We start from the raw sequence: 13872 nt of genomic DNA, 5'->3' as shown, positions 1-13872 counted from the left end.
TAAGTTACATGTGGGGAAATACAGGTTTTACTACCTTATACAAATCAGAAAATGCTCAATTAAAAAATAAAAGATGCTAAATAGTAAGAGTGGCTCAGTGTGTAAACTAAGAAAAAAAAAAAATCCTTACTACCTGGACCTAAAACGGAGGAGGGGGAGAAGGCAAGCTCATTTCCTTTCATTAAAAATCAGAGTGCAACGTCTATAGTTAAACAACTTTATTAACATAGTCAAGCAGTGATTAACATTCACATCTATTATGTCACATCATACAAATGTAAATACAAAATTACTACAGTACAATATATATTCTCTGCATGATCCAAAATATTTGGTGGCCCCAAAAAACTCTCTTTAAAAGTCAGCAGCTTATCAAAAATTAAAACCGTATTCTATTTAAAATGAAGATCTGTTAGCACAGAGTTAGAAGGAATATCAATCGAGTACATTTGGAGAAGTTGCAGGAGGATATGTTTGAAGGACACATTCTAACATAGTGTGGCGGTACAGGAAACGTCAGATTTAAAGCTTTGAAGCATAACTCATACAACCTAAGTTGTCAGCAGAAAGATCCAGTTACTTAGAACTAAAGCTAACACTACTAAAATTATTGCACCCAATGTTAACATGAATAGGAGAACTTTTATAGTATGAAGTGAAGCCATTTACCATGTTTAAGTATCTCTTCTCACAAGATGATAATCTATTAAGCAAAATTAATTATACAGTATTGTCTAATTATTACCTCCTTACAAATCACTCAAGCTCAGTTTGGTTATACATCCACAAAGGAAAACAAAGTGATGAGGAAAGTACAGCAGAACCCCTTTATGAGGCTGGTAACAGGAGGGGACCAATACTGCCTTTTAGGCTAACCAAGTTATTATAGCAGGTTTTAAGAGAAAGAGAATTAGATAGGTATAAGACAGTTATTTCTGCATAACACCAAGCCATAGCATAACAGGATTCTATTGTAAATAAACAAAAATTGTAATAATAAAAGGAAAACTACTGGTTTTCTAATTAGTGGCAGCCTACCTTGGCAAACAGATCTACAGATCTGGCTTGGTTTTAAAAAGGTGGGGGAAAAAAATCACTACTTTAACTTTCCTCAAAATCATGCACACATTTAGTTATTATGCATCTTTAAAAAAATACACATACAAAACAGTCTGGGATACAAGCCACAATAGACAGTTGCTGTCATTTAAATGTATACTTTAGAAATTAATGTAACAATCAGACATAAAGATTATCTACATAAGTAATGCCAATGTGGGGAAGGTCTATGTAAGACTGTATACAGGTGAATGAACTAACAAGGATGTAAAAATTCTGAAGAGAGATTAGAAGTATCTCCATGTTTAATACAGTGTGAAATGCACTAAGTTGGTATACAAAGCTACTGCACGGTATCAGTACTATATAATATTGTTAACACAGCCTGTTATCTATCTGTTTTCTCATCTAGATTATCCCAGGCCCTTAACCATCCGAGGACGGGTTTTCTTCGAGATTCCAATGCTGCACTTCATTAATAGTAACAGTACCAACAGTTAGTGTGTGCTACCCTCTCCCTGTATTATTTGCAAAAATAATTCAATAAGCAAAGCTGTGTTTTAAACTACTACCAAAGGAAGGATTTAAACTGCACTTATGCATGACACATTCTTCTCCTGGGAAGAATGTTTTTGCACCGTTATCTGTTAATACATTCAATATGAATAATATAGATTAACTATATGAAGCAAAAAACCACTTTTTCCTCATGGCAAAGGACTTACATTTAGACTGAAGGGTTTAAGACACAGTTGTATTCTGGCGTTTCAGCTACAGAATAACTTTACAGAGGGGAGACAAATTCCCATTCTGCTATTTTGAGGATTTGGAAGAAAGGAGGCCCAAATTTAATTCATTTTCAGACAAACCTGCATGCAAAAGGCTTGTCAGAAGGATTTTATATCACCCTGGTCTGCTAAAGTAATTGGGGAAAAAAACAAAAGAAAAAACAAAGAAAAAATAAACAAAACGGGAAGATTCTCAATGAAAGCCATTAAAAAACAAAGAATGTAAGTATGATGACCCTTTATAAGCCTATGTCATCAAAGCAAAATTGATACAAGAGTATTCACCTGAGATAAAACTTGTATCTGAAATATTTTATAACTGAGTAGACAAAGCATTTCAAGAAGAAAGTCAGTTGAAATTATTTTTAAAATATACATCTGATTCTATTTTACAATATATGCAATTTAAGCAATTCAGATCAATGAAAAAGTCTTAACCAAAAAAATCACAGTGTTTATATCAATATGTTACTTACAAAATGTATGCTACTTGTTTTGTTTTTAGTATGTAATGGCTTGGTTAAGTGTTTTAAAACCTATTCTTCTGAAATCTAACTTGCTTATTAACAAAATCAAGTAGCAATTATGTAAAGCATCAGAACTGGCTCTTGAAGACTATTTACACGTTATTTGGGAAACAACCAACCAACCAAAAAATATAAAACTGACTACTTTTTACACAGTATGAAGTCACTGAAGAGATTAGACAATACAAAAAGCAAAATGCTTTCTTGAATAAATGAATATCTATGGCACTAAGTTCACTTGCTAAGGGCTGTAACATGGAACTGCCAAACGTGCACTTAAATTATATTAAAAATACACTTTCTGTTTCCAACTTAGGTTGATCAGCAGCTTTTGTTCTGTTAGAATCCTTCAAAGAGAGAAGCTCAAACAGGAAAAAGAAGGCATATATAAAACAGTAAACACTGACCTCCTGAGGTTCCTACAACATAAAAATATTCAAGTAGAAAATCTACATCACATAGCAGCGGCTATTTTTGTAGTTGAGCACACTAACAGCATTTTAGTGTGTAAGGAGCAGATGAAGTAAGCCGTGCCTTAAGCATGCCAACAGGCAGAAACACTGGAATGTAACAAAGACAAACTCACGATTTCATAGACATTCAGTCAACATTCAAAACTATTAAGACTACACCACAAGAATTAAGTTGCTTTATATATATCCCATGATGTATTAGGTTTTATCAGAACAGTAAATGCTGAATCAGAGCTTACCTCAAAAGATAACTTAAATGGCTTCTGCAAATTCCTGTGCTATACTATGTTATCTGAAATATAAATCAGGAAGAAAACAATAACCTCAAGGGGGAAAATACACACAAAAAAAAGCCAGCTCAATCTCAGGTTGCCAGTTGTGTTTACTTACTTTTATTTTCTATTTTAAAATTAAATTTCCTTGAAATGTAAAAACGATCAAGTGACTAGAAAACTGGGCACATTCTTATGTTACATATCTGCCTATCTAGAAATTTAATTTTTCAGACAGGTGACAATATTGATTTTAGTCAATACAGAATTGTCAATCACAGGTCCAGATAAACTTAGTTGTTTTGATATATATTTGTTCTACTGTGATCATCATCAGAGAGGAATTTGGCTATTTCCATTTAAAATAGTTACTACCTATTCCAATATTCATGTCTAATACTAAATTCTAAAAAATTTCTGAAGCACTACACAGTATCACTAATTTAAGGCTAAAACAGTTACCCTACTAAGGTATTAAAGATTAACTTTGAGCTCCCAGTGATGCAACCGAGCTAGAAAGTAAAATGCTACATCCCCTCTGAATCCAATTCACAACTTTTTAAAAAAATTGGCTGTTATAAAATGATTTAATTTCAGGCTCTACAGACTGAAATTTGCAAAGCCAAAGTAGAAGAAAGAAGGTGAAAGAACATGTTAAAAAAAACAAACACACACATACAAGAACAACCTTTCTGCATGCTACCATGCACTTGAAAATTTTTCAAACAGTATTTATAAATTCACACACACATAGCTCAAACTTCAGTGCAATGGCTGTATCATTCAAAACTTTTAGAGAACAGAACCATGCAAAGAGGAGCAACTGCTTATAAAAATGGTTACTCAGGATTTATTCTGCAATGCAAAGGTGACAAACTAAAATATAAAAAGGCTGTTATGGCTTAACATTTTTTTGTTGCAGATTAAATATGCAGCATTGAAAAATGGAAAGGTGTGGCTTTGTCTCTGACCAGCAGAGTTAAAAAGAAAATTCTCTCCATTTTTCCTTCATCATCATGGGATACACTGTTCAGGCAATCCAAATTAATAAAGATTTGCACTTTCATATGGACACAAGATCAAGTGTACCAGTTAGGTTTTCACATTCACAGTATATAAGAAAATACACATGGAAGGAAAAGTAAAGGGTTAACTTAACAAGGATTTATTCACAGGAATACATGTAAGTAGAGAAAATAACAGAAAAGCTAAACAAATGAAATGAAGAGGATCCAAACCAACTTTCACTCTGTAGCTTTTAACTTGCACCCTGTGTGCATATATTTAGGGCACAGAGGGCCACCAACATGCGCCAATACAGTGTAGGAACCCTGCATTACATCCATTAACTTAAACATATCTTCAAGATCATGCTTTGAACAAAAGAAAAAAAAAAGAAAAAAGAAAAAAAGAAAGCTTAGAAGGCAATATGTTGAGTGGGAATAAACATTGAAATATAGCAATCATTTTTCAACTTCTACAATTGTCTTTATGTGCCAACTAACATTTATGCAGCCTTTTACAGATCTTTTACCATGTATTTTAAATTTTAGAATTTTTGATAAAATCACTAGTAGTATATAACCATGCAGAAAGCACATCACACTGACAGCACAGAGGCAAAGATTTTGCACAGGATATCAGCTTTCCACATTGTGCAGGTTACACACAATACAATATCAATCTTATTCCTAACAGATCCTAAGAAAGGTATCTCAAGGCCTAGCTGTAAACTACAGGACTTTATATATCTATATTCTTAATAAAAATAAAATCCACAAATCTTAAAAAGGAATTTTAAATGCAGGGCTAACTTGAATTGGTAAACTGCAACACAAACTGGCGCAACATAGGTAAAATGAATACCAGTGTCACTCTATGTGATGCAAGCATGCTACTTCCCCACTAATTTAAGTCACTTTCAATCACTATGAGCCAGAATGCATGCCTGAACCTTAAACTGCACTTTAAAGTTGTGGCCTAGAAATTAAATCTAATGAAGTACAACCATCAAATTATATCCACTACATTAATGTTTTAATGCAAAATTAACATGTCCTCTTTAGTTTGATATGCCCAGCCCCACCTACTCCCCTCTCTCCCTGCCCACCCCACGAAAGTAAAAGGAGTGACTCATTTGGCATTTCATAGGGTGCCTCATTTCTTAAATTTGTTTTATTTCCACCTTTTTTCTGGGGTACCTTAAACTGTAACTTCCAAGAACCTGCGTCTCCCATGGGACGGCAAGCTGATTCTAACTCTATTAGCTTTGTCTGTGTAGTTCTTTATCAGCATGCAAAACCAGACCCCACCAAGTGGGAAAATTTAATATAAAAATCTTTAAATTAAAAAAAAAAAAAAGAGCTTCTTTACTGTTTGTAACCCCCATTCTTAGGTTTCCTTTATTGTGCGCTATAGGATTTTTCCTCTTTCTTATCCCTAATGCATCATTTATATGGTTCTTGTTTTGGTACAATTCCCCATAATATTCCAGAATGTACTGTTTTGTGAGTAGACTGAATAGATTTTTTTGCTTCTTCACATCCAGTGCAGAGTTGTAATTGGAGACAGATTTCCACCCACAAAGGCTCCAGATGTTAAAACGTTTCCCAACATCGACTTAATACAGTGACGGCAACACCTCCCTCCCGCCCCTCCCAGTAGGGTAGGGATTGTACTGCATTCCCTACTGGGTTACCCTTCCCCCCTGTAAAGGGTAACATTTTCCCTGGGTGCAGAGGCTCCCTCAGAGTCTCCAAGACCGAAGGACCTGTAAGAAAAAGAACAACATCAATTTTATCCTTCTCCTTTCTTTAAAGATTAATTAATTTTATTTGAAAGGCAGAGCTAAACAGAGAGGGAGAGACAAGAGATTTTCCACCCGCTGGTTCACTCCCAAAATGCCTGCAATGGCCAGAGCTGAGCAAGTCCGAATCCAGGAGCCAAGAGCTTCATCTGGGTCTCCCACATGGGTGCAGGGGCCTAGGGACTTGGGCCATCTTCTGCTGCTTTCCCAGCACATTAGCAGGGAGCTGAATCAGAAGTGGAGCAGCTGGGACTCAAACCGGTGGCATCGCAGGTGGTGGCTTTAACCTGTCACACCACAACACCGGCCCCTCAATTTTATCTTCAACAGCTCCCTCAATGCCAGCACAACACAAATTTAATCAAAGAGCACTGTTACTTAAAAAGAAAACAAGACATCGAGCAAAGTGTCTACAGCCTCGTTCATTATCACCATGCTGCTGCCTTCTTCTACGGGCTCTGAATGTCACTGCATCAGATACGAAAACAGGCCGAGCCGTGGCAATGGAGAGGCATGCAGCCCTTTGCAGAGAGGAAATGTGCCCTGTGTGATGCTATCCGGAGCCTACAAGTTCACTGTTACTGCTGCCAGGTTAGAAATGTGGGTGCTGAAATCTTCCCAGACTGTGGTAAATGAGCAAACAAGAATTCCAACGTAAAGTATAATATATAGTCTGGCTTCCAGTCAAGTATGTCTCCACTCACATCAAAGCCTTAAAGAAGCGTGTGATAATCCCAGCTCACTGTATTTTCCTAACCCTTACTGAGCCAATTTACTGTGCTAGCTAATGTACCAGGTTCTGGAATCACACACAGTACAGAACTTAACCAATAAGGGAACTGAAGCAAAGAGATCAGAATGATTAGCCCCGTTCAAGTATAGAAAAACCCAAAGATCAAAGAGTCCAAGTGGTTTTGTCTTCTATCACCCATCCAAATCAAACTGAATCTTCTAGTAATTATTTTAAAACAATGCTGGGCACATGACACATGTTACAATAAAATATATATAAGGAATGTGTTAAACATCATTTACTGAGGGGCTGGCTAGACTGTCGCCTGCAGCGCTGGCACCCCATATGGGCACCAGTTTAGGTCCCAGCTGCTCCACTTCTGATCCAGCTCCCTGCTGATTTGCCTGGGAAGGCAGCAAAATATGGCACAACTGCTTGGGCCCCTGCCACCCACATAGGAGATGTGGATGGAGTTCCTGGATTCTGGCTTCAGCCTGGCTGGTGTGGCTATCTGGGGAGTGAACTAGCAGACTGAAGAACTAATTCTGTCTCCCTGTCTCTGCCCCGCTCCCGTAACTCTGTTCTTCAAATAAACAAACAACTAGTTAGCTAACTATGCAAATATTAAAACAAACAAACAAACAAAACTCCCAAAACTAAACCGTACTGGGGCAGGTGTTTGGTGCAGCAGTTCAGTAGCCACTTGGGACGCCAGCATCCCATACTGGGGTTTCTGGTTCAAGTTCTGGCTACTTCCTTTCCAAGTTGTATTCTTGCGAAAACAACTGGGAAAGCAGTAGTTATAGCTCAAATACTTGGGTTCCTGTCACCATAACAGAGACCTGGATTAAGTTCCAGGCTCATTTCTTCAGATTGACTGGTTTAGCTGTGGCTTTTGCAGGCACTTGGGGAATATAAACTAGTGAATGGAACATCTTTGTCTTTCTGTCTTTCAAATAAAATAGGGAACAAATATATCACTCAGTGAGCCAAAACCCAAGTTCTAACTCTACTTGGACTTTCCCTAAATATAGTAATACAGAAAGTATTTGCCGTATCAGAAAACTAAATTCCTTCAAAACTCAAATATTTTTTACCCCTTCAATTTTCTTTTTTTTTTAAATTTTTTAAATTTTTTTTTTTTATTTTTGACAGGCAGAGTGGACAGTCAGAGAGAGAGAGACAGAGAGAAAGGTCTTCCTTTTGCCGTTGGTTCACCCTCCAATGGCCGCCGCGGTAGGTGCGCTGCGGCCGGCGCACCGCGCTGATCCGATGGCAGGAGCCAGGTGCTTATCCTGATCTCCCATGGGGTGCAGGGCCCAAGCACTTGGACCATCCTCCACTGCACTCCCTGGCCACAGCAGAGAGCTGGCCTGGAAGAGGGGCAACCGGGACAGAATCCGGTGCCCCGACCGGGACTAGAACCCGGTGTGCCGGCGCCGTAAGGCGGAGGATTAGCCTAGTGAGCCGCGGCGCCGGCTACCCCTTCAATTTTCTTAAGATTTTATTTAAGATTTATTGGAAGACAGAGTTACAAAGAGAAGGAAAGACAGAAAGAGAGAGCTTCCATTCTCTGGTTCACTCCCCAAATGGCCACAACGGATGGAGTTGGGCCAGTCCAACGTGTGTGCAGGGGCCCAAGAAAGTTGGGCCATTCTCTGTTGCTTTCCAAGGTACATTAGCAGAGAGTTGGTTAAAAAGCAGAGCAGCTGGGGAAAAAAAAGTAAAAAAAAAAGTAGTAGACCAGCAGGGATAAGAACCAGTGCTCATATGGGATGCTGTGGCTAAACGTGGTAGCTTTACCTGCTACACCACAGTGCTGGTGTCTACCCAAAATTCCTTAAAATAAATTAATAAAGTAGTTGAAGCAGCGTCAAGAAATCCAACCTGGATTTCTTTCTATCTAGGACTGAAAGAAGTCACTCATTTTTTCATTTTTACCTTGTTTGCTAGCTCTTCAAAAGAATTCAAGGGACCAGTGTTATGGTGTGGTAGGTTAAGCCTCTGCCTGTGATGCCGGCATCCCACATGGGTGCCGATTCAAGACTTGGCCGCTCCACTTCCAATCCAGCTCCCTGCTATGGCCATTGGGGCCATTTGGGGAGTGAACCAGTGGGTTGAGGATCTCTCTTTGAAACTGCCTTTCAAATAAATATAAAGCAATTCTTAAAAAAAAATTGAGTCTTCAAGTAAGTAATTAAAAAACTCAACACAGCATGATCTGAGACTACATATTATTCAAACACCCACAGAACACAAAGGCTTTTAATCATATTCAGCATTTCTAGGCTATAATTTTTCTTCATTTGAAAATTTTAAACTTGTTTCAACTTACCCCTAATTTTGGGACTGCAGCTTAAGTGTATTCAATTAAACACCATAAAAAGCTGCAAGACGCTCTTTTAAGGGAAGAGGAAACTGGTCAGAGAAACGCCTCCAATTTTCATCCCCAACTTGATTTTTAAATCCATGAAGGATCTACAAAGAGTAAAAAACTATTAATTTATCAATAATAAAAGGGAAAAGCTCACATCTGCATAACTTATGAAATAAACCACTACAGATCTTATTGCTTCAAAGTTTTATTGTTTTGAAGTTGTAATTCTCAAATTTTGCCAGATTCTACATGATTCCAAGACATTCCTAAGGCTCTTCACAGTCCATGCTTAAACTCTGCTTTGACAAACTCAGCAGCCTTCGACCTTACATTAATGAAAAACCAGCAAAAAAAAAAAGTGTAGAATTCACCAAAATAAAACTTTTTATGTTGAGTTTTTCAAACTGAAAATACACAAGCTTTAGGTTCATTGTGAAATTTGGTTTACTAATGCTGACATTAGGGAATTCAAATGTGTAATTGTATTTCACCTCTAAATCTATTATAGCTGAGTGCTGACAAGAGTGAATCAAGAGAGGGCATTTAACAAAGCAAAGAACAATCTAGTCTCATCCCTGAGAAGACCACGTAGACTTACTCTGTTCCAGTTTCAGACTATCCTCAAATTGGAGTCATCTATCTGTGAAAACATGCTATTTCCCCTAAGTGAAATATTGGGACTACATAAATTCGTTGTACTGCTTAGCTCTACTGATCACTGACTTAACTTTAAAAAGACCAAACAAGTATTATACCAAGGATAAAGGTTACCCAGATTATCACTTCCGACTTGGAGAGCCTAAGTTTCATACGGAATATAGAAATAATTTAAGCTTTCAACTAGGATTTTAACAGTCCCAAGATGAGACACCACAGACATATTAGTTACCTTACAGAACATGTCTCTGAGGTCATCTTTTGGGTTAATCCATGATGCAACAGCATCACAAAAAAATATAAAATCCTGTGAACAAACAAGAAAGACATATTTTATATCACACCATATTTTATATCACATCATATTTTATCACAAAATGAAAGCAAACCTGTCCTACCTATAAATGTTTATAGCATCAAAAATGGATTAAAAGCACCACATCAACGTCAATATACTCCTTCATATACTGGATAAAAACGCCATTTACTTAGGGGCTAGCGCTATGGTGTAGTAGGTTAAGCATCCGCCTGAAGCGCCAGCATCCCATATGAGCACCGGTTTGAATTCTGGCTGCTCCACTTCTGATCCAGCTCTCTGCTTTGGCCTGGGAAAGCAGTAGAAGATGGCCCAAGTCCTTGGGCCCCTGCACCTGCATGGGAGACCTGGAGGAAGCTCCTGGCTCCTGGCTTTGGATTGGCCCAGTTCCGGCCATTGTGGCCATTTGGGGTGTGAACCAGCAGATGGAAGACATCTCTGTCTCTCCTCTCTATAACTCTTTTAAATAAATAAATCTTTAAAAAAGAAAATACAGTATCAGATATCTCTAAAACACATCTGAGACAAGCAAAGTTCTTAGGCATCAGAAAAAAAAGACAATGCTAGAAGGTTATTTTGTGAGTAGAAGTTTTCTCTCAAGGTATACTGGCTTGTTCTAATTGAATTATTAATGCACTATGAATGTGAAGTAAAAAAATTTTCTTCAGTACTAATTTGTATGTTTTCAATGTCTATTGCCTGTATCAATGCAAACTGACAGGCGGGTCCAGAGGTTTCAACTAGACTCATGATCAACACTGCTGACAAATAATTGAAATGTATCATAATGAAGGCAATTTCTTTTTTGTTTCCTTTCCTTCTTCCTTGAATATTTATTAAGTGAAAGATAAAGCTCCCAGCAGCCAGGAGGAGCCCCAAGAAGGTTGCCCAATTGAGGCAATTTCAATGGCTGATTCAGCATTTGATTTTATTCACTATTTCTAAGTTCAATTCTAAGTAACATAAAGACAGTATCCTCAAACTCAGCAAACTGAACGGGAGACATGTACAAAGTAAATGAGGACTGAACGCAGATGAGAGAAGGACTGGCCCAATCTGAAACAAGATATAATAATACCACTCTCAATCTGCTAACACTACTTTATGACCAAAAAAAAGATTTAGGAAGTAGGAGCTGGCACTATAACTTCAAATCATTAAGAAATACAGGCATTTTAAATGTACAATTTGTTTTAATGCCTTTGAAAAAACTTTTAATATTTCTGTAATTAAAGTCTTCTTCCCTTAAAATGTTACCATTCAAAAGATTACAAATTAAAAACAAATCCTTTAACTGTCTTACTTGGATTACGCCACTGGGATTCACACTGATCATGGTACAAATCCCACGGAATGCTGAATCCTTTTCCTCATTGTCTCTTATGTTTCTCAGAGAGGTGCACCTATTGAATTATAGACCGAGTTTAGCATTTAGGAAAAATGCAGATTCAATCACAATACTAATGGACGGTATTTAATGGAATAAGCACCACAGATAGATAATGATTATATTAAGAGCTTTCAGAACACTTAAGTTTCATCTTCTTACACTTCCTGTATGTTGGATACATTTAATCTCATTATAGAGTGAAATTCATATTTTCTTAATAATAGAGTGCATCTGTAAAATGGACTACTGATTTACTTGAACCAAGAGTAGTAAATTTTAACAATTATTATTATGACTTGTATTCCATTAAACACGACTAAAAATGATTTGAATTGAAAGATTATCAATCGAAAGAAGCAGAACATAGGATACACTGCCACAATATAACTATTACTATACAACTTATGGTGTAGATGTGTACGTTTATATTAACAAGCAAAGATTTTTATACATAACAAATTTAAACATGTATTTCTTAATGCAATCCAAGTTTTCAAATTAATTCTAAAAATAAATGTAATGCAAAAACCTAAATTTACAGAATTTGCATGCATCTTTATTTTTCTGGTGGATATTTAAATGCTTTTTATGTATAATCAAGCTTTTAACACAGCAAGCATGTGACAATCTTATCCCATGCATCAATTAGTCGTTAGCCACAACATAAAATAAATATACATCACAATGCTACTGAAGAACCTCACAAACCTGATAGGACAAGATTAGTCACATGGTTGGCAATGATTAAGGATTGTGATTTTGTAACCAACTGAAAATATATCTAAAAGTGATAGAGAAAGAAAGAGTGAAGAAAAATGAATTAAAAAAAAAAGATTGAATAATACACACCAGGGTCTTATAAACTGCTGTAGCATGGGGGCCACCTCTTGAGGACAAACGTAACCAAGACGACCAATTGTTATTGCTAAGGTAACGCAATCACGGTTATACACCACCAAACGCCAACCAAGACATGAGCAAATGAGGGGGAAGGAGAAAAAATAAAGAAAAAACAACAAATAACTCAGAAACAGAAACCAACAGAATTTGTGTATGATAATAAACATAAGATTTCACCAGTGCTGTTTATTACCACCCCCTAAAATAAGGGGCAGCAACATATATGGCATACTTTTGGAAAATAAAAACGAAAGGAATTAAAAAAACTCTAAAGATTGAGAGAACACCAAAAACCATGATCAACTGCTTTTTTTTTTTCACTCAGCCAAATTTCAAATATCATTGTTAATAATAAAAAGTGAGTGATTAAAAATGCATGGATATAGAGATTCTTAATAACAAAATCTGTTTTTCCCTCCAGGAAGCATTAGCGAATGTGATTATGTTTCTGATTTGTCTCCTCAGACACACTTTTCTGTAGCTAGAAGAGCTGAAACATATTTCTCACTTCCTTTCATCTTTGTTTTTAAGTAGTGTCCACTCTTTGAAACTTATCTAGGGAATTTAATCCAAATTTTGATAGTTCTGGGATGTAGGCTGGGGTTAATAGCTCCCAAACCAGTGAACATTTTTCTATTTGTTGCCTGATACCAAAATCAAGTGTTATGGTAGCCACTGAACTGAACAGATTCAACTGCCAGATGGCATTCTGACAATTCCCTGATGATAATAATCTACCAATTTCTTTTTTTTTTTTTAGGTTATTTTCTTCTTTATTTAAAATTCTAATAAAGGAAATCCACACAGTCCACTGTGATGACAAGACATGTGGACCATTGGGGAAAAAAATACTGCTTTTGCTGAAAAAGAGTAGCATCGAATAGATGATGACACATTATGGCTATACCCTAATATCTGATTTTTAAGAATTTTGAAGTGGGCAAACATATTCTATATCAAAATTCAGGAAGTCTTAAACTTACAAAGAGCTCAAACAAGTGCAACTCAGAACTGCATTCTGCAATTCAAAGGTACACACAAATAAATACACTTATACACAACGGGGATAAATACAAACAGAAAACAAACCATGAGGTACTTTAATGGTGTTCTCTCAAAAACTTACAGGTTAACCTTTCATAAAAAAAGGGTGGGGTCAGGGTAAAGAAAAATGTTTAAGGATTACTTGAAGCAAACTACACAGATAATACTAAAATCCAGCAGATTTATATGAAGCAAGAGAAAGAAAACCTATGTTCAAAAGACACAAACTATGCAACATTCTCATTAAACAGGCAAGTATGAACAATCCAATGAAACATGCGATAAAGCAGATGATGGTCCATTGAAAAAGTTCAGTGTAGGATATACCAATTGGAAAAAAAGGGGAAGTAGTGACATATTGAGGAATTGGCTTTATGAAATTCTGAGATAATGCTAATTAAGTTGCTAAAATTGATAAGACATTAGCCATTGGCAATGATTTTATTTCAATAATTTAAAAATGCATTCTTTTGGATAAGGAATAAGCACTATTTTATGCAGCCACTCTTGAATTCCATGTGTGTTTCTTA

General features: G+C 36.6%; 1 protein-coding gene across 3 annotated transcripts in view; it reads right to left on the bottom strand.

Annotated features, from left to right (window-relative positions):
- Positions 1 to 203: 203 nt before the first annotated feature.
- Positions 204 to 13872, bottom strand: part of TNPO1 (transportin 1) — a 93167-nt gene continuing 79498 nt past the window's right edge. For all 3 annotated transcript variants that reach the window (XM_062212230.1, XM_062212231.1, XM_062212232.1), the window contains exons 21-25: positions 12248 to 12323; positions 11312 to 11411; positions 9925 to 9999; positions 8994 to 9136; positions 204 to 5889 (exon numbers count right to left, since the gene is read on the bottom strand). In XM_062212230.1, the coding sequence (XP_062068214.1) occupies positions 9029 to 9136; positions 9925 to 9999; positions 11312 to 11411; positions 12248 to 12323 (359 nt within the window). In that variant the 3' untranslated portion in view covers positions 204 to 5889; positions 8994 to 9028. The remainder of the gene's footprint in view (positions 5890 to 8993; positions 9137 to 9924; positions 10000 to 11311; positions 11412 to 12247; positions 12324 to 13872) is intronic.

The sequence above is a fragment of the Lepus europaeus genome, chromosome 15 (genome assembly GCF_033115175.1).
Source record: "Lepus europaeus isolate LE1 chromosome 15, mLepTim1.pri, whole genome shotgun sequence".
Lineage (NCBI taxonomy): Eukaryota > Metazoa > Chordata > Mammalia > Lagomorpha > Leporidae > Lepus > Lepus europaeus.
This window is presented reverse-complemented; position numbering and strand designations above follow the sequence as displayed.